At 41.8% G+C, this 19250-nt stretch overlaps 2 protein-coding genes across 2 annotated transcripts in view; both read right to left on the bottom strand.

Moving 5' to 3' along the window:
* Positions 1 to 718: 718 nt before the first annotated feature.
* spry1 (sprouty homolog 1, antagonist of FGF signaling (Drosophila)) lies at positions 719 to 4777 on the bottom strand. Its single transcript, XM_031743014.2, has 2 exons — positions 4253 to 4777; positions 719 to 2748 (listed from the first exon to the last, which is right to left on the bottom strand). The coding sequence occupies exon 2, from the start codon at positions 2696 to 2698 to the stop codon at positions 1616 to 1618; it is 1083 nt and encodes a 360-aa protein (XP_031598874.1). The 5' UTR covers positions 2699 to 2748; positions 4253 to 4777; the 3' UTR covers positions 719 to 1615.
* A 2137-nt stretch (positions 4778 to 6914) lies between these two features.
* Positions 6915 to 19250, bottom strand: part of spata5 (spermatogenesis associated 5) — a 107372-nt gene continuing 95036 nt past the window's right edge. Inside the window, exon 17 of the mRNA XM_031743024.2 lies at positions 6915 to 7367. Within this exon, the coding sequence (XP_031598884.2) occupies positions 7188 to 7367 (180 nt within the window). The 3' untranslated portion in view covers positions 6915 to 7187. The remainder of the gene's footprint in view (positions 7368 to 19250) is intronic.

Raw genomic sequence — 19250 nt, 5'->3', positions numbered from 1 at the left:
TCATTGCCTTTAGTGCAGGAACCATGCCATAAAAGCCCAGCATTGATAGACCCGGTTTATTATCTTTGAACAGGTGGCCCCGGCTACTCGTAATGACCGCTCTCCTATCTGAAGGCGCACACACACTCTTGGGTTTGCAGCACGGAGACCATTTGGGAGTTTGGGAACATCCCGATCTGGGTGCGTTAAAGCCCAGGGAATAAACTACAGTACATAGTTTTGTGGTGACTTGTTGGCGGGTGAGACGAGAGGGGGGTTTAGAGGGAGAGCTACTTCCTGTGAGCATAACTCACTCTGGAAACGTGGAGACTCTGTTGATGCTAGCAGCTTCGGGGCTAATCATGTCAATGACCTGTATTGTTTAGCTTTCAAGGTTACCGAGGAGAATCGCAGCAAAGAAGCCCTTCAAGAATGTAAACAGTCACATTTTGAGCTACAAGCTGTTTCTACTTGTAGCTTAAAAAAAAAACAAAAAAAAAAAAACAGGAATTCCACACCCAGCGTGAACACACACACACACACACACACACACACACACACACACACACACACACACACACACACACACATGCATACACACATGGAACAGTGATTTGCTGTTCACCACCAAACTCCCAACTTAAGAAACAGACACACATTCCCTTAAAAATCAGCCAGCGGCCATCCATCAGATTCAGTTACTGCTTCTCAGCAGGGCAATCAAGACACCAGACAGTGCTATTTTTTCATTAATTAATATATTTTCTGCGTTAAAGTTAACATAGTTTTCTTTTGTGCCACCCTTTAATTTTTCAGTAAGTATTTGATATTTTGTTATATTCAGACATGAGTAAATTTAAGACTGTCTCTTGCAATAAATATCATAAAATAATAGAGCTTCACATAATAAATATTTTTTTAACAAAAAAAATGTTTAACAGACATTTTTTTTTCTTTTAAAAAATAGCCAGAATTCCTCTTATGGATTTTTGAGCATACAATTTACACAAGATAAAAGGAAAACAAAAAACATGGGAGAATATGCCACAGAATGTGTATGAAAAGTTCAGATGGGTGGAAGGAGAGAAACATATCCAAGTGGAGAATACTATGAGATGGATGTGCTTTCGTTAATGCAAAATGAGCATAGAAACCACGGTTTTAGTGTGGTAGCAACCAATAAACTCAAACATACCTGCTTGCTATGAATACCAGGTAACAGCTACATAATTGCCCTATAGTAGATCGTCCTTCACAGATTTGGTGAGAGGCAGATCCCACCGGGCACACAGACCCGGAGGAAAGTGCCTACCTAAAACGGAAGAAAAACTTTTTCATATATATAAAAAAATAGTGTTAATGAGGAGCTGAGGATAGACATAGAAACAGTTAAGGCAAACACTGGTCTGTAAAAACATGGTCCTGATCCAGAGAAAATAAAACTAAAAATAATCGAGTGGTTTTCGTTACTCCTTTGCTTAGCTCCTTAGGGTTCTGCAGCGAGGAGGGGAGGTGGATGGGAGGTGCTCAGAATGTCTGATAAACATTAATTTGTGACTATCATTATCATTGTCATCATAAGATCCGTTTCTAGAGTCTCCTGTGCACGGGCAATCACTGAGACCTTGGGAAGCGATCAGGAAGGCTTTTCCTGGGTCTGTGGGGCCCAGCTCTCCAGTTTACAATACACAGTGTTGGAGTTCTTGCAGCGACAGCCAGGTCTCTTAACCCGGTCATAGCAACCCTGGCATGCCTTCAGACACCCCTTGACAGGTGGGTAGCATAGCAGACAGGGGAAGAGTACCGACATTAATCCCATGCACAGGAAGCGAGAGCAGCAGTGGGAACGTGACAGTGAACAGGGGTGGTCAGCACATGAATCCCCCTCATCGTCATTGGAGCAGTGGTAGAAGATGCCCTTAACAAGGCACATACACGTGCCGTGCTCCAGTGCACTCTCAGCAGAGCAGAGGCACTGGCCGTTACACGCCAGACATGAAGGCAGGCTCCTGGGTGCTGTGCAGTCGGTGCACTTGCACTTCCCACAGCGCTCGCAGATGAACTGGTGCCCAGCAGCAGCCACCACCTCATTGCCAGAGCCAGAGAAGTCTGATTTCCCTTTGCCCTGGGGCTTGAGTGGAGCCTCTAGTGGAGGCTGGTAAAATTGAGGTCCCTGCTGGGGCTGTAAAAGGGCCTTGGGCTTCGGCTGAGTCCGAACAGGCCGATCCACTCGGTGGTGATGCTGTAAGCTAATGCCAGGTCTGGTGGGGGGTGAGCGTGCCAAGAGTCCCTGCTCAGAGGAGGCACTGCTGTTGCTCCCTGAGCTGGCGGCGCTTCCTGTGCTAGTAGAGCGGCTGAGCCCTGGTGCCCGAGGCCCACCATACTGCTGTCCCCCAACCAACACACTGCCCCCAGCATGATGGTGGTGACCTGATGGCCGGTGCTCATAATTGTTGTTCACATTGACGAGGATGACCTCGTGAGTCCTCTCCTGCTTTTCATGGGGTCTGGAGACCATCCGGGGTGCAGGGGGCCTCCGAACCACTGAGGGCCCCTCGGTGTACTCGTTGCTAGAGCGGATGGCCTTGATTTGTTCCAGAGAGAAAATGCCGGCATGCTGGAACTCCCGCTCGTAATCCGACCTCTGCCGACTCTCTAGGGAAGGCTGCTGGATCACCACTAATGAACCGCCAGGGCCATGTTGACTTTGGAGCTCCATCTGGGGGAATCACCACTTCCGACATTCACCGTGGACATGCATCGGAAAACCTGCCAGAGGGAGGGGGGGAAGAGACAAGGAAGAGGCAGGAGATATGATCAGAAAGAGTCAAGCAAAAAAAAAATTAAAAATCCTTGTTCTAGGAAACACAGTCCTGATGGAAGAGGGGTTAACACAATCCCAAGTGTTTTTGGATTCAAAAATAATACTAATAAAAATCTAATACTAATATATCGTTACAATCATTCTTGACCCATACCATAGCAGTTATTACACAGCTATAACATAAGATGCTGAACAGTGATTCTAAATTAATGACAAATAAGTAATCTGTGCAGGCTAGTTTAATATTTGCAGGTGTCTTTATAGTTAATCCAGACCAACTGTTTTCACCCTGTCAACATGACAATATGTCACTTTTGATCCCGTTAAGTGAGGCAACCCGGGAAAAAGTTGACTATTAAGACTTTTTGTACCTTCCTCCCCAACAGGCTAAATCTAAACTTCAGCAGGCCCTACAAATACTTCCCCTACTCATTTACATTTGTATGACTAGTTAACATTTAAATGCACCGCGGCGACGAAACGAGGACACGATCCAAGGGAACTAAATGAGCTGCCTCACTTAGTATTCTATTACTACATCAAAAAGGATTTCAGGGAAACGGGGACAAAAGTAGAGCTAGAAAACTAAGGTCACATCAAGTTCCGACAAAATATAGACTGCAGTTAAAAAACTCTGGAAAGTCATCGGATTAAAACGGTATTTCAGGGCCCCCAATTTTTGAAGTTAATATGAACCAATATACATATATATATCGTATTTGTATTTATAGGAATACGATTAGGAATTTGAACTTGAGTCTTAGGGGATGTTATGAAGCACAGCCGACCTGCAGGAGGCCGAAACTTACAGTTTACAAAAACATAAACCCTAGCTGTCCCGTGAAGGGCTCCTTAAAACTATTGACGATTAAAAACAAATAAAAACTACTACAATCAAAGCGGAAAGATCCATTTTGCTGCTTTGCATATAAACAAACGCACGTTTCAACTATATTAAAAAATATTTTCTATACATTTAATAGTCTTTGCGTCAAATGGCGCACTTTGAATAGGATCATATGCACAGAACGCGCTCACATGAGAAGCCGCTGTTTGCAGTAATAAAAACAGGATCTTATAAAAACCACAGAGCCGGAGATCAAGAGACATTACAGGACGCGTCCGAATAGACGGGCAAAACTTATGAATGAAAACAACCGCCATGGGGGAGGGGTGTTTGTTACAGCACAGCCTCGGAACAACACTGGCGTGGAAATCCATCAACTTCACCAAACAGTCGCGATCAGTTCAACCCACAGCGGATTCTTTATTTCATGGGGAACACATGGAAAATAAGACTAAAAGTCTTTGCGCACAGCAAAACATTTGGACTTTATCGCTGCAGCGGCGCTTTCTAGGTAGCTACGTGCTCTACTATCGGGCAACAAATGCCCTAAAACCAAAGCAAAATGCGTAAAATAAGCGTGAAATCACTAAGAAGATGCATACCTATATGCAAGCATCCATAGCGTCGAATCCATCAACCAAATAATTTACCAAAACTCCATCCAAACGGAAGGGGCAATGTCCAGCTGGAGATTATGAGGTCTAATGCATAACATTCAGTCTGTTAATCCAAGTGCGAATGTATCCCTTTGCGTTATTCCCTTTTTATTTTTTTTCGGTTAAGTCGTACTGAAAAGTTCAGCGTGTGTTACGCGTGCATCTGTCCCAAGATAAAGTAAATCCACGGCGGAACTCTGATGAAGAAGGCTGAGAGGGAAAAAAATAAATAAATAAACACGCGCGAGCTTATATCCAAAAGTCTCTCCTCCTCGCGTATCTGCTGAGAATTGTATTTGAGTTCTGGCTGTTAGTTATTGTTGCGGGAAATCTGCGCTCTTGTGCAAAAGCGTCGTTAGGTTGCAGACAGCGGTGCGCTCTCTTCTGCTCTGCGGGCCTGTTCAGCACTGATGAATGGGGGCTCAGGGCTTAGTGTTTGCTCGACAATCCAACTCCCATTGGCCAGCCACTCCGCTGAAAAAGGATACATCGCATCCGCTCCTGATTCATTGGACAGATGTGGAAGGCCGGGCGATAGAGATGTGTGCACTGGTTAAGGTGGAACGGCTTTTTTAAAACGCAAACGTTGACTCAACGAGGGGGCTAGGGGAAGAAAAAAAATACTAGTTTCCGTTCTTGTGGGTTATGATTAATGGTGTGAATAAGGGTGATGTGACTAATAGTGACGTATTAAACGCCGTATTTATTTATAACATTGCTGAGTTGTCACTTTTGGTACAAAGACCATACACACGCATCAAAAACAGGAAAGAAATCCACTTTACGTAGATTCAGAATTTACCTTGGGAATCTGAGAAAGTGTTAAATAAATAAATATTTATTTCTTTTTTTCAAAAATGTGTACCTAAATACCACGTTTGTCCTTGTAAGATGAAAAATAAACCGAATATTGTTTTAAAAGGGGCGTTTGATATATTTGTACTGGGAACAAAAAATATTTTTATAGGATTTTAGAGGAAAATATGAGTAGGATGAACAACAATAACAACATCAAAGTTAATTATTAAAGGGTTTGGATGAGAAATATAAGTTTAATAAATATGGTTAAATTAGGTTAAATCTTGTACATGTCAAGGAACCTCATACGACTAGAGAAAGGTTTGTTATAGAAATAAGAACGAATCATATATTGAAGAAAAATGGCTCCTAAACCGGAGTTTCATCGTTTCTGTGCTCTGTAGCTAACTGTTTACCGGTACTGCTGTGAAACAGGCATCCATACACATCCAACTCATTAGTCTCTGTGAATTAAATACAAACTCGAGCCCAACCAGTTTCTGCCCACACAGCTGTGTCATTGTACAGACAACTCACAGAGGAAGCATCAACAGGATGTCCTCTGTCCTCTGTGGAATGTTCCCATTACGCACTAACTCGTGTCATCAGAGGAAATACAACGTGTGGCAATGAATGTTCAGTTTGTACGATTCTCTGATATGAAATCACTATCGGAGGAGTTCTGTGTTGATTTCTGTTTGGGCAGCGGTGGGGTGGGGATTTGCGGGGTAGTGTGCGCTGTAGCTTCAGACCACCTTAAGAAAAAAGCTGCCCTGCAGCCAGGGGGGAAAGGCTCCCCTCCTCACTCCTGCCACCCCCCTCTTCTCTGTTCCTGACTGTCTGGTTTGATTGGTGTCGCGGATGCGCTACATCCGGATCCATGAGAAAAGGAAGTTCAATACAAAGTCAATTTATCCTATTCAAATGGAAAAATCAATAGATGAATGACCCCCAGTGCCATTACGGGTCAGCAAATGTTTTAAAAAAGAATAGAACAAAAAGACCTGCGGAGTGTAAAAGTGACTCCGCGGTGCAGTAATGACTTAGAGGATTTTTTTTTTCAGGCCCGATGTAAAAATGTAGCTTCTTGATGATAAAGAAAACCCTGGTAGACCGACAGATGGCCGCCTGGATCCCTGCTCTCAGTGGTCGGAAGTGCGGACGGAAATCTCACGATTACAGCAATTAGTTGATTTTCCATGGATAGATGTGATGAATATACCAGCCCAGGCTGTTTTTTCTCCCCGTGGATGCGGAGCAGCGGTTCACCAAACTCGGGGTTTAGGAACCATCAGGGGTCCTTGTCTAATGCTGCTATTTAATTCCATAGATGTCCGTGTGCATATGGAATATTCTGATTAGAGGGCTCACACTGCCCACCAACTGTATAATCAGTTAGACAACGTTTTTACCAACTTCGATTTTATTGCAGCTTTACCCAACATGTCCTGAAAAGGCAGAAAAACCTGCGATTTGACTGGAGGAGTTATTCAAAATCCAGAAGAGCCACAACTCATAAATTACACAAAGTGGCACTGGAAACATGTAGGACAGACAGATTTATAGGTGAATGCTAAGCTACAACAAAGCAGAGCAAAGGAGGTATTTAAATCCAGTCAGATCTATAAGACTGCACTGTTTTAACGCCATTTGGGACGTGTTAGTTTACGGCTTTTCTCAGCACATTGATACTGCTGTAAATTCACGGCTGGACGTCTTTAACAGTGCAAACTACCACACTGGCTCACCACTGTTGATATGGGATTAAAATAAGGCAACCAAAGACAATGAATGGATCGATGACAGTATGAATACATTATCATTTTTATTTGATCAAACATGGCAGCACAACATATCCTTCAAAGTCAAAAAATAAAGCAATAGTGTCAACACTGCAATCTACACAGAGTGTTATTTTAAAGTCACCGCTTTAACACTGATGAGATTCTTTGGCCTAACGTTGAGGTTTGAAAACATTTAACACTGTGTAATGAAGCAGACTGGTACAGTTAAAACATATAACTCTAAACTAATAGAAATAAAGAAGAAAATCCCAATTTTGACTTTTTCCACAGCGGTGTGGTCAGAAGAAACACAGGCCACTGTGTTGCTGCTGATAGCTGATATACGACTGGATGACAGAGTCAGGGATTCGGGGCTTCACAGTGTTCAGGGCACTTTCAAAGTGTCTGGCTTCGATGTGCCGAGCTTTGATGTCCTCTTGCAGGGCCAGGAGGGCAGCCTCTCTACATACTGCAGTTATCTGGGACAGGAAACAGACACAGTCAGGAAACAGACACAGTTACAGTCAGCAGTCAGGCAAAGCACTCCATCCACTGAGCACTACTGAATCATATGAGGGGGCACATTTAGATGCTGATCGATGTCATGATAGACTAGTCATGTAGGCTGATGTGCTTCAGTACCAGAGCAGTAATTTAGTAAGAAAATCATACCTCATATCTTTTATGTCATATAAAAGAAGAATCTGAGAAAGTGTTAAAGAAGAGTTGGAACAAAAACAAGATGAACACTGTTTTTTTTTTCAAGTTTAGAGTTAATTTGCAAAACAACAATTAACCATGGTGAGTTAATTTCATAAAATGTGCTCCACTGCAGTTCCCTGCAGCATGTTGTAGTTTTCCTTCTCAGTGCTTGTCCAACTTTTCTGATCTGCCATGTCTAAAATATAAATACAGGCATTCTCCTGCAGCATTGCTGCTACAGTACTGATGGAATTATGCAATGGCATGGAGGAGTGCTGCAGTCAGCGCAGGTGACCTTTGAGAGAGATTCTGCACACGCCAGAGGAGTGACTCACTTCCGAATTGGTGGCGATGGCTGATGAAGGCCAGGCACCTTTCCCAGCAGTGCCAGCCTCCTCCCTTTTGTAGAAGCATAGCTTTGTTCTCAGCCAGTGTGGCTTACACAACTCCCTCCAACTAGAAAAGCCTCGCAGGAAACTATTGCTGTACAACCACTGATAACGTCTGGTGGGAGGTTAGTGGGACAGGTAGTCATGTGATCCTGGAGAGCTGTCTAATAATGAATGGTAAAACAAGGCATGTGTCCAGGGAAGATACTGGCCATCCCCTTACAATTACAATATGATGCATGCTGGGTGGTATGCAAGTTGATTTTCTTTTTTTTTTTAAACAATGTGCATTATTCAAAAATGGATAAAGGCATCGACTGACAGAGAAAATGCACTTGCATGCAGGGATAAGGATACATTAAATCAGCTGACATCATCATGATGTATTTAGGACATCATCCTAGTAAGGTAGGCTTCAATATTTAGCAGAAAACACATTTTGAAACACATTTTTCAAAATGACAGTCAAGGCGTTTTGTAAGGCCAGAGAGTAAAATGAGGGGAGATAGCTGTCTGAATGTGCTCTGGCCCTGCTAGCAAGCACGGCTCAGGACAGGTGCTTTGCAGATGTCAGGATGTGAGGCCCATTTTCCCCCTCATTCTGTTTCAAGCCAATGAGCAACATGATTTAGGCAGGGTAAACACACGGGGCTGGGTTAATTTTGTATGAGGGCTTCCCATCATTCAAGTCGTTTAGGCCTGTCAGTAATAATGATGCAAAACAATGAGGCCATGTATCCCAGTTGCATGTTTACAAACGCACAGCGGCTGAGCGAGCAGGGAAGAGGGCAAAAGAGAGAGTGTGAGAAGATGCCACATGTTGAACAATGTGATTTAGTATTGTTTCCAAGCAACATCCATAAACAGGAACAGACAAACATGGCTGGACAATCAAACTGTAATTTCTTATTTACAGTGAAACTTGACTTTAAGGACATGTTAGCTTTCCTCTTCCTCAATCGCACGATTCAATGCTTAATAATTATTTGGTTGTTTACTTCCATAACACTCCTTAGGTTGATTAGGAAAAAAAAGAAGAAGAAGAAGGGGGAGGAGGAAATATCGCTCCTCTGAAGTACACAACCGATACATGCGCGCGCGTGCGCACACACACAGGCCCCTTACATTCATACTGGCTGGGTTTATGAGCTGTTCTGTGAAGGCGATCAACAAGCCAGTGTTTCCTGCTGTGTGTTTGCCTCTACAGGCCTTGAAAAAAAATTAAAGCCACAAAGGCAAACAGGGTGAGCGAAAGAGCCAGTTTGTTTGTAAACGTGAAGGCATTTCCAGGCCGGAGCCAAAAGTCCTGCGCCGACTCCCCTCCAGGACTACCTTGATACCCCTAAACACTCCCAAAAAGCAACCTACCACCCCCTAAAGATGGGCCCCCTGTGCTACTGAGAGGGAAAAGAGGAGGGAGGCGAAATCTGCAAATGCACAGAAATGAGATGTGCGTAGGGGGGTTGGTGGCGAAGAGTGCTGACTTGTGGCAGGCCAAATAAATTATAGATCTCTCTTTTTTAATGTTATTGCAATGCAGACTTTATTTTTCATTCCCTTCATAAATTATGTCAGCAATCACTTAAATATATGGAAAGGACTAAGCTGATGCATTGCAGTGGCTGCTCTCTGGTGATGTCTTCATGGTGGTGGCGTGTCGCCAGTCATAAAGGCAAAGCAAGCGAGAAAAAAAAGTAATCATCAAGGACCTCTCAGTTTGAAGACGTGGTAAAACTTGCTGACTCAAAATGACCCAAAAGAGTCAAAGAGGTTTGATGACGAAGCAAAAACTGTGTAAAGTAACAATTTGTACAGTAAGGTCCTTCATCTGCCCACTGGGTTCAGGTTAAAGGCAGCAGAAAAGTGTTCTGTAATGAACACCATAGTGGACAGTATTCATCTATACTCATGTATTCATACCTGAATTATTGAAGAATCAACTCAGGACATTCGCCAGAGTTGGCCTGTTTTTCAGATCTGGCAATTTAGGACAGGAACCTGCAACTCTTGAGCTGCAAGTGGCTCTTTTTCCTTATTCTTTATTGGCTCCCTGTGAGTTTGCCAAAAACTGATCATGAATACAAAAATGAACAATGGTTATTTTTAAAGATTTGTCCGCTTTCAGCAGCAAGGCTTGATCAGTGGCTTGACTCTAGTCAGAATTAAATTGAAACTTTATTATCAAAGTAAGCTACTTTCAGTTAGATTCATTTGTACTGCCACAGACAGTCACAACTTAGTAAATGTAACAAAAACAGAGCAATAATGCAATAAAAACGACCAGTTAAATATCAAATACTCATATAGCCCACTGCAGAACAGTCACATCGGGTAAAAGATTTTAAATCACACATATTAATAATGTTGATAGACTAATCTATACTTTATAGTCACATTCATTAGCAGCTCCCTGCAGATTTCCTGGAGCACAAATTCTCTGGAAAATTCAGGAAAAGTTTACCATCAAAAGAGTCACTTTTGAGTACAAAAGTGACTCTTTTGATGGTAAACTTTCACTGTTCTTGCAAGAAGCTAATCTGATATCACATGAACTTAGTACGTAGGTGCCTGCAGGGTAGGGTAATAGGATAGAGTGTTTAACATCCCACCAAAATGTGCTGTACATTTGTATTCTTACATCCAGCCCCACCAACCAGGGTCAAGGAAAGTACTGGACACAGTACCTACGTGAAAGCAGTTTTGAAACAGACCTTTATGAATCTGTTCAAGAGTTTGAGTGCTAAGCTGCTATGCACATACGAGAGGAAATTCAATTTGCAAAAAACTGAGAAAAGATGAAAGAACATAAATGGACAATAAAAATGTAAAAAAAAAAAAGAAGTATAATTGAAGGTGGACACATTAGACTTTAACCAAGCTGGAAAAGCTATACTTGAAATCCCATCTGTATCCATGTCGCCACCATCGAAAATGTCCGGAATCCTTAAAACAGTAATTCCGCCTTAATAAAATGTCAGCTGTGCCTCTTTGACTGTAGAGCTTTAAGATGGGTCGCTGGAAAAGTGATAGTCAATTGGAGCTCCTGCCACATCCTTGTTTCCACATATTCCTCTAATGACAAGTTTCCTCTTGTGGTTCTAAGACCTCTTTAAAAACCCAAAGGTCACATGCTTCAACCTACAAACATTTATTCCTCAACACTACAATGCATGCAAGGACCGATAGTAGGTTTACTGAAAAGATGAGAGAATTTATCATGATTTCTCAGAACTACTGTAAATTGCATGGCAAATTCAGTGATGAGAGTAGCGAGACAGAGAGGGTCAGGCTCCCATAATGACATGCTTTGTGGAGGCTGGCAGGCACATTTACTTCCACAGGCCTGCTGGTCATCTGATGCTGACGAAAAAGTAATTTACATCTTCTTTTGATCTTTAATTGAACATTTACTTCTTCAAAGAAAGAAAGTCAAAATGTGATTCTTGGTCAAAGACACTAAAAGTTTGATTTAATGTGGAACGTGAAAAATGTTCAATCCTACACAAATTTATTACAAACATCATCTTAGAGGGGGTACATATCTGCAGACTGGAAAAAAAAATAATTCTTGAAAGAGCAGAAATAAACAAATAGTTTGTTGATTTTAATCTTTTCTTACTAAAAGTTCAAAAATGACATATTGCACTTAAAAATGTAAGAGAGATGAACACTATTGTATTGTCCACAGTACTGAAAGGTGGTCTATGATGCTCATTTCTAGCTCTCTCTCTATTTTTTCATTTTTGGTCTCTAGTAGAATTATTTTTCCATTATTCATGTTGGCCATGCTGAATATGAGGATCCATGACTAACTATAAGGGAAAGCACAACAATTCTACTTTACATATAGAAATAGAAAAAAGTGGGAGTAAGTACATTTGCAAGACAACTTATGTGAAACCACCCACTCTCCTTCGCTAATGATTCAGATTTTTCTTATAGCTGCGAGAGCTTTGTGGCTGATAGAAAATGAGCCTATTTATTAGTTATTCATTTACATATTTTATATATGTTTCTTTATTATTAGTTGACATCTTTATTTCTCAAAATAGAGCGTATAAGAAAAAATTACTACAGAAAGAAATTGTAACAAATTTTGATTCAGTCTTGCGTTGTGACAGATAAAGCCAGAGGATTTTAGCCAGTGAAGCCATCTTAATGGGGTTACCAAATGAGGATGGGCACTTCCAGGGCTTACTTTTGCTCAAGGCTGCCAGCCGCCTCTGGCCTCCTTGTGCGCTCAGTCATTAGGGTACCACAACATGAAACCCTGGATACAACAGCAGCCTTTATGCCCCACTGGTCACTGTACTACACCTCCATTCCTAGCCACAACTACACCCTATATCATGCCGTTTCAGTGCACACTTTTAACACATTGGATATATATAACTGTATGTTGAGTGATATACTACGGCACATCCAGCACTTTATGTGAGGTCTTGTTGTCCTTGTAAGACAACGCAAAACTTTATTGACTTGCGAGAGGAAATTAAGCCGTTATAGCGGCAAATGGTAACAAGATACAGCAAAGAATAACAGAGTATAAATAAGAACACGGCAAAGCTCAGGTTAAACAAACACACCCGACACTTTTTAGCACTAGAACATGGCAGGAAACGCATATAAGTGGAATAAAAAAGTTATTTGAATATCAACATTTCCATGGAGATGGAAAACAGTAACCGTAATAATCAAAGCATACTGTGGTCATGGAATAACTGGAAGTGAGACAGCACACAGATGGACGATACCGAAAAATTGAAGCGGTAAAATAAAGTTAAAGCTTACAGTGTTTAGACAGTGTGGAAAAAGTGACTGCATGTCTATTGACACCTACGTGTCTAAGGAGCGCTATGAGCAGTGTATGGTGACTAGACTGTACAGGTGCAATGTACAGAAGAATACAAACCTCGTACAAAAAGTACAAAAAGATGTAAATTTGAATCTGAATACTTAACATTCGAGTATGCGCATACCACAAATGCACTGTACACATACACATCCAAACGCCTACAAAACCACCAAAGCACACTGTGACATATATTCTACACGTACATAGCCAAAAAAAAAAAAAAAAAATCGGTATTTTTCTCCGCAGTATTTCCCTGGTGGGGGTAAGAGGGGGGCGCGTGCCATGAGACAACCTGTTCAGCACGACGAAAATAAACCCTTCTCGAGGTGGAGGAGAGGGGAAAAAAAAGCTTGTGACTGCTGGCAGCACATACCAGCGTTCTCAGGTCAAATCTGTCTGGTGTACTTTTCGCTTCCTACTTCAACAAAAGCGCTCAGTGAGTGTATCAGACGGCCTTAATGAAGGGCTTGTTAGCTGGGCTACCGGCAGCAGATCCACTAGACCCGGAGTGTGTGTTTACTATCAATCCGCCCTTGTGTCTACAGCGGGCTACATCCAGTCCTCCCCCCCCTCTTCTCTCCTGCCTCACCCGCCCGCCCTCCCTCACACACAAACGGCCACATTTACAGGAGCGAGCCCCGACAACTCCCCCTCCACCCCGCCTGCCACAAAACCTCTCCTCCATCACTCCACAAGTCCTGCACACATACACTGCAGTGCAGAGAGGTGCGCGCACACACACACCCTCTCTGAACACATTGCACTTTCCTGCACTGTGCAGGCATGTGAGCACACATATGCAACACACAGATAAGGTTTATAAGGTCAATATCGAAACACTTCCTCGAAAAAAAGAAAAGCTACACATGCGTCCTCACATGCATGTTTAGACAGAAATGCATGTGCACATACACATACATGTATCCAGTACCTATACATATAGGTATTGACTTCCTGCAAAGACCTACATTCTTGGTTACATAGTGTTTCGTCGAGCAAACATATGCATGTTTGCTTAACAAACAGTTAAACACTCATTTAACCTTCAGAAGTCGCAGCTAGAAGAAGCAGCTTATTCTTTTATCTTCATGACTTACTTATCAGTCATAACTGTAAAACAAGAATGGACAACATGCCACAAGTGCAAATTCTTAATAGTCAATTCTATTGATAGGTTTGACTAATATTAGGACGGATGCAGAGCTGTCATTCCTGATCAACATTTTATATTTTTTTTTCTAAGTGAATACAAACAAATAGGGGGCAGTGATTATAATTAATGTATCTTTAGTTTTCTGCATTAATCAATTGCTCTGTAAGATATCAGAAAAATAACAGCATTTGTTCATAAAAATTTCCCATGTTGATGTTTTTAGGCCCAAGTTGACATCCTGCGATATCAGTGTTGACTGCAGATTTTTGTGCTGTAACACAAGACAAAGGGAGTGGGGAGTAACTTACCTTGAAAATTTACCCAATCTATAATTAAATCTGAACAAAAAAGGAAGAAAAAAATGTATAACTGGAGTTTAACTGAACTCATAAAACTTTGTTCACTCAAGAAGAAAACTAAACTAAACTAAACTTAGGCCCAAAGAGAAGCTCTTATTCAAAAATAATCACCCCTAGCTCCACCACAGTATCATCCCCAACCCCTTTAATGGAAAAAAAAAAAGGGGGGGGGGGGGGCTGTTGCATCCAATTTTCTTGGAGGAAATTAAATAATACATAAATCAAACGACGTTGGGGGTGCAGAGCCCAAACTCTTAACCAGAAATAAAACATTTCATCCTCCAAAGAAGCAAAGAGGAAGTGTCTGCAGTGACATGCCTCTGCCAAGAGAAACAAGGCCTGACCACAACTCCATGTGAAACCTATTTAAGATTACAAGGCGAGAGTGAGAGAGGAGGTTAAAGAGAGGGAGGTGAGGTTAAGCATGGAAGGAGGAGAGTCACGTGGGGAAAAGGGAGGGGGTGGCGGGCAGGGGGGATGGAAACATGGCACATGATCATAAATAACAGAGCGGAGGTGTGTGAGCTGTGGATGAACGTGCACATGCTTGTGCTCTCAGCAGAGGAATTTAGATTCCATAGAAAACTCCGATGATGAAATTGAACTCGTGCGGGCTTTCCTCGCCATATGTTACGGCTGAGACAACAGACATCAAGGAAGATATTACATATGTATTCCAGCAGGCAATCAACTCCAATTTTATGCTTTAAAATATTGGCGTTTATTAAGTATTAACATTTTTTAGCCTAAAATCTGAATAATGCCATGATGCTCACACTGTGTGGAAGACAGAGTGGAACGTGGGACACTGTACTCCAGACTCTCGGTGGCACTTTTCACATGTAGAGCCATCATTGTTTCCCTCTAGAGAAAGTCTGGAAAGTGTGTGCTTAATTCATCTTTTAAAAGTTGTATTTTATTGCATCACTGCCTTCATTTCACTCCCCATTCCTGTGTAGCCAGTCAAGACAATTATAAAACATCTGATTTCTGACATGGTCAGACTTCTTCCCAGTACTGAACTTTACGCTATAGCTTATACACCTTGGACCTGTAAGTGTAAGCCAACTAACCGCCACAGTGAAAAGTTATGACAATTAAAGAGACTACTATAGAGAGTAATGTAGTGTAAATAAAGGTAGAGCAAATAAATTGAACAGATCAGTGTGAAAAGTAGTTGCAACATAGTCATTTAGAATCAAGCTTGTTCTACTTTAAATTTCTTTTCATTTGTCATATGATACATGATCATATGACAAATGAGATTATATTTCTTTTCTTGCTCTTTCGTACAGATTACAGATTAGTCCCGCTACCTCTGCTTGTTATCATATAGTGAAAATCAGATAGAGTGAAAGCTCTAACAGTCACTCAGTATTCACTATGCAAATAAGGACAAACATTTTCTGAACATGTAGGAAATGTTTGTCACGAAAGTGGTGGTTTTTCCTCTGTTAGATGACTCACTGATAATATTAAGAAACCTCCTACAAAATCTACCAAATAACTTGCAGCTCAGGCGTTTCAGTGTTATCATATTAAGCCATTGTCCACTCTATGTTTTGGAAAGACCGATGTGGGATAGCACCTGTGTCGGGGCTACACCCTGTTAAGGTGTTGTACGCATGTGTGTGTGGGGGTGTATGGGTGTGTGTGTGTCTAGGGGAGCATTGCTGGGCCTCGCCTTTAAGGGCACATTTGTCCTCACCCCTTAATCAGATGAATGAAAGCTTCACATTCTCTGTGGACTTGGGAAGGCAAGGATGGCATATTTACCAAACACGGCCACAGTGAAGTGACCTGGAGACAGCTCTGATTGGGTATGTCTGTGCATGTGTGCGTGTGCATGTGTGGTGTGTATGCATTTTGTAATGTCAAGGCAGGTGAAACTCCAGACGTGTCATTGAACATTTCTCTTTCCTATTTGCTTCATCTTTCATGAGATGCATATTAGTGGTATTACAACAATATACACATACATTATATACAAGTTCTAAATTTTAAGTTGCACCAAAAAAGGACCCAAATATCCTGTAAAGCTTCTGAATGTGCTATTTAATATAACAAATTCACAAATCATTACAATACGTTAGACTGCACTTATTTCATTTCCAATTAAACTAGTTTTTAATTAAGGGACAGACCAAATAAGCTCTATAAGGGAGAGTTACCTGAGAAGGATAAGATGCTGTCTCATGTTCATATACCAAATATGAAGTTACCATGAGCAGCCGGCTAATTTAGTTTAGCATAGTGGGAGAAACTGTTAGCCTGGCTGTGTCCAAAGGCAACAAAATCTACCCACCACTGTAAAAATGACAAATACCTGTTTTACACAGGGTTAAGAGGCAGATTATTTCTTGGTCCTGACAATTTGCCAGACAACTGGACTCCAGAGAAAGAGAGTCTCCAGGAATTGAAACTGAATTAACGGTGTGTTCTTGTCACTGTCCATTTCCTTTTTAGCGTCCTCCTCTAGTTTTATTAGCTACTTTCAGGTGGCTAAGTGCACCCCCTCCTCTCTTCTGTTTCTCCACAATTTGCCATCTTCCTCTTCACGTGTCTCCTCTCTGTCCCTTTCTATGTTCCTACTCTCTTGCTCAGTTTCTTTCTTTTTTGGCTTTTGCTACCCACGTTCTGTCTTCTTTCCTAGCCAAGGGAAACAGCATGTTGGGTACGCTTAAGGGCTTATATTTCCCAGAAAAATTCAATTGGTGCTCACCATGTACTCACACATAAACCACAGTGAAGGCTTTATATATAAAATGTAAAATCAGGGGCCAATTGGAGCCATTTCTCTCGCTGTGACATCTGGCCTTTTGCAGGCCACAGAAGCTGGCTGGCAGTAGCAGCGAGGGAAATGTTTTCTTTTTTAACCTTTCTAAAAACAACATATTCACAATGTCAAGAGGTAACAGGCTTGCTGGGAAGGAAGTGAAGTGAGGTGTTTCACAGTCATGGAATTGCAGAGGTGTGAATGGCTTTTTCCTCGCAGCATTTGTTAAGCGCTTTCCATATCAACAAAGACTGCGTCTGAGTGACAGCGTGACTGTGTCGGCGGTCGGTCAGCCACACAGAAAATAAAACGCAGACACATGCACGCAGTCAAGACAAGAGGTTAGAGCATATTTTGGCAAATACCTGCCAACTTCAGACCTTGTCAGACACACTTTCCACAAAAGCTGACAAGTTTATTTGATGATTGCAGATCTTTTTTTTTTTTTTTTCCATGGCTAATATCTGATTCATACATTGTGTAATGTCACTGTTATTCAAACAGCAACACGTTTTTGTTGATGCATTTTTTTGCGCCTGTGTCCTTGGTGATAAAAATCTTTGCAACAACAAATACCAGGCCATAAATCAGACAGACAACACAGAGCCAGAGGAGGAACAGCCACAACCACAACAGGTGTTAAGAGGAAACCATTTGTCTTCCTGTGAGGGTGGTTTTACTATGTGTGTGTGCGTGTGTGTCACAATACAACAAGGCTGTACTTACAATCAATTTCTTTTTTTTTGTTTTTAATGGTCGCATTGCAGCTACTGCAGATACTGCTCGCCTGCTCAGGTTTCTACTTTTAATGAATAATTTTTAAAAATCAAAACTACTTTTAGATATTATAGAAAAAACAAATCACTGCTTCATCAAACTATATCATAATACACTGACTTAGTTGACTGGGATGTGCAAATGTGCTTAGCTATCTTGTAAAGGGGAGTATTAAGCTTTGCAGGCTGCTGTTGATCTGCCTTATTTGTATGTCCTGCATTGGAACAGACTTGCTCTTGCCAGTGTGGAAGAAGAAAAAAAAACATTAAGAAAACAATTGCGCCAGTGAGTTTGAATGGATGTCAGCCAAGCGTCCCAGACACCTGGGCTTGGACCAAACAGCTCTCCCCCTGTTGGAGGGAAAAGACCCACCGCTATGGAGGTCGCAGCCGGTCAAAGGCATCTGTGGCTGAGCACAAAGATATTCTGATACGGCTGAGCGCTGCAGCTTGAGGTTTTATTAAAATGCCTGAACAACCGTCCCCCAACCCACCCCCTTTTTTGGACATGAATGTTACAGGACTGTGAGATCAGCAGGAGGGCACCCAGCAGGGTTGGTGCTGCCTATCACTTGTTGCCACCTCTACGTGATCTGCATCTAAATACTTTGAGCTGTGTCCTTACTGTGATCATGCGGAGAAATCTTGATATTTAGCTTTTTCTCAGCAACGTGTCAACATCTGCCAAATGCTCATTACTGCGGTGTTTTTATATTCCACTTCACGGAGGTCACTTTTCAATCAACCACCACGGGGAGGTCTGTGACATCCAATGTTAATAGAGTATGAGCTGCGCACTCAGGGACTGTCATTACTCCTTTTAATGACTCAGTTCATTTCCTGTTTATTCAAAACAAGTTGGAGAGAGAAAAACATCAATACTGAGCATCTGTGGATTTTTCCAAGGAAAGAAGCCCTAAAAGCAAACTGAAATTTCCTATTTGCTCAGTTATTAGCAAAAAACCCATGTATTTTCAAATAAAATTAGTCAAAGGCGGCTCATGTTTTAGGTCCGTGGCCCTGTGTAGATTTCTGCCTTCACTTGCCTGACTACGCAAAACAGTGACAATCTGCACCGAAGTTTCAGGGAGCCAAACCTCTGTCCTGGAACCCGTTTTTCTAGTCTGGTAATCACAATAGTTCAAGAGTTCATTGTGTTATCCATTTTCAGTTAAGGTGAGGGTTATTTAGCCCTAATCAATCATTCACAAGTCACGTATCAGACACATTTATGTAATTTGTTTTTTTTAGCAGAAGCAGTTAAAACCTGCTTATTCCTACAACTAGCTGTGCAAAACACTGAATCCCCTCATCCCCTCCTTCCAAGCCATGATTAGCTAGATTGTCATTTC

This window comes from Oreochromis aureus, linkage group 2, assembly GCF_013358895.1.
Source record: "Oreochromis aureus strain Israel breed Guangdong linkage group 2, ZZ_aureus, whole genome shotgun sequence".
Classification (NCBI taxonomy): Eukaryota; Metazoa; Chordata; class Actinopteri; order Cichliformes; family Cichlidae; genus Oreochromis; species Oreochromis aureus.
This window is presented reverse-complemented; position numbering and strand designations above follow the sequence as displayed.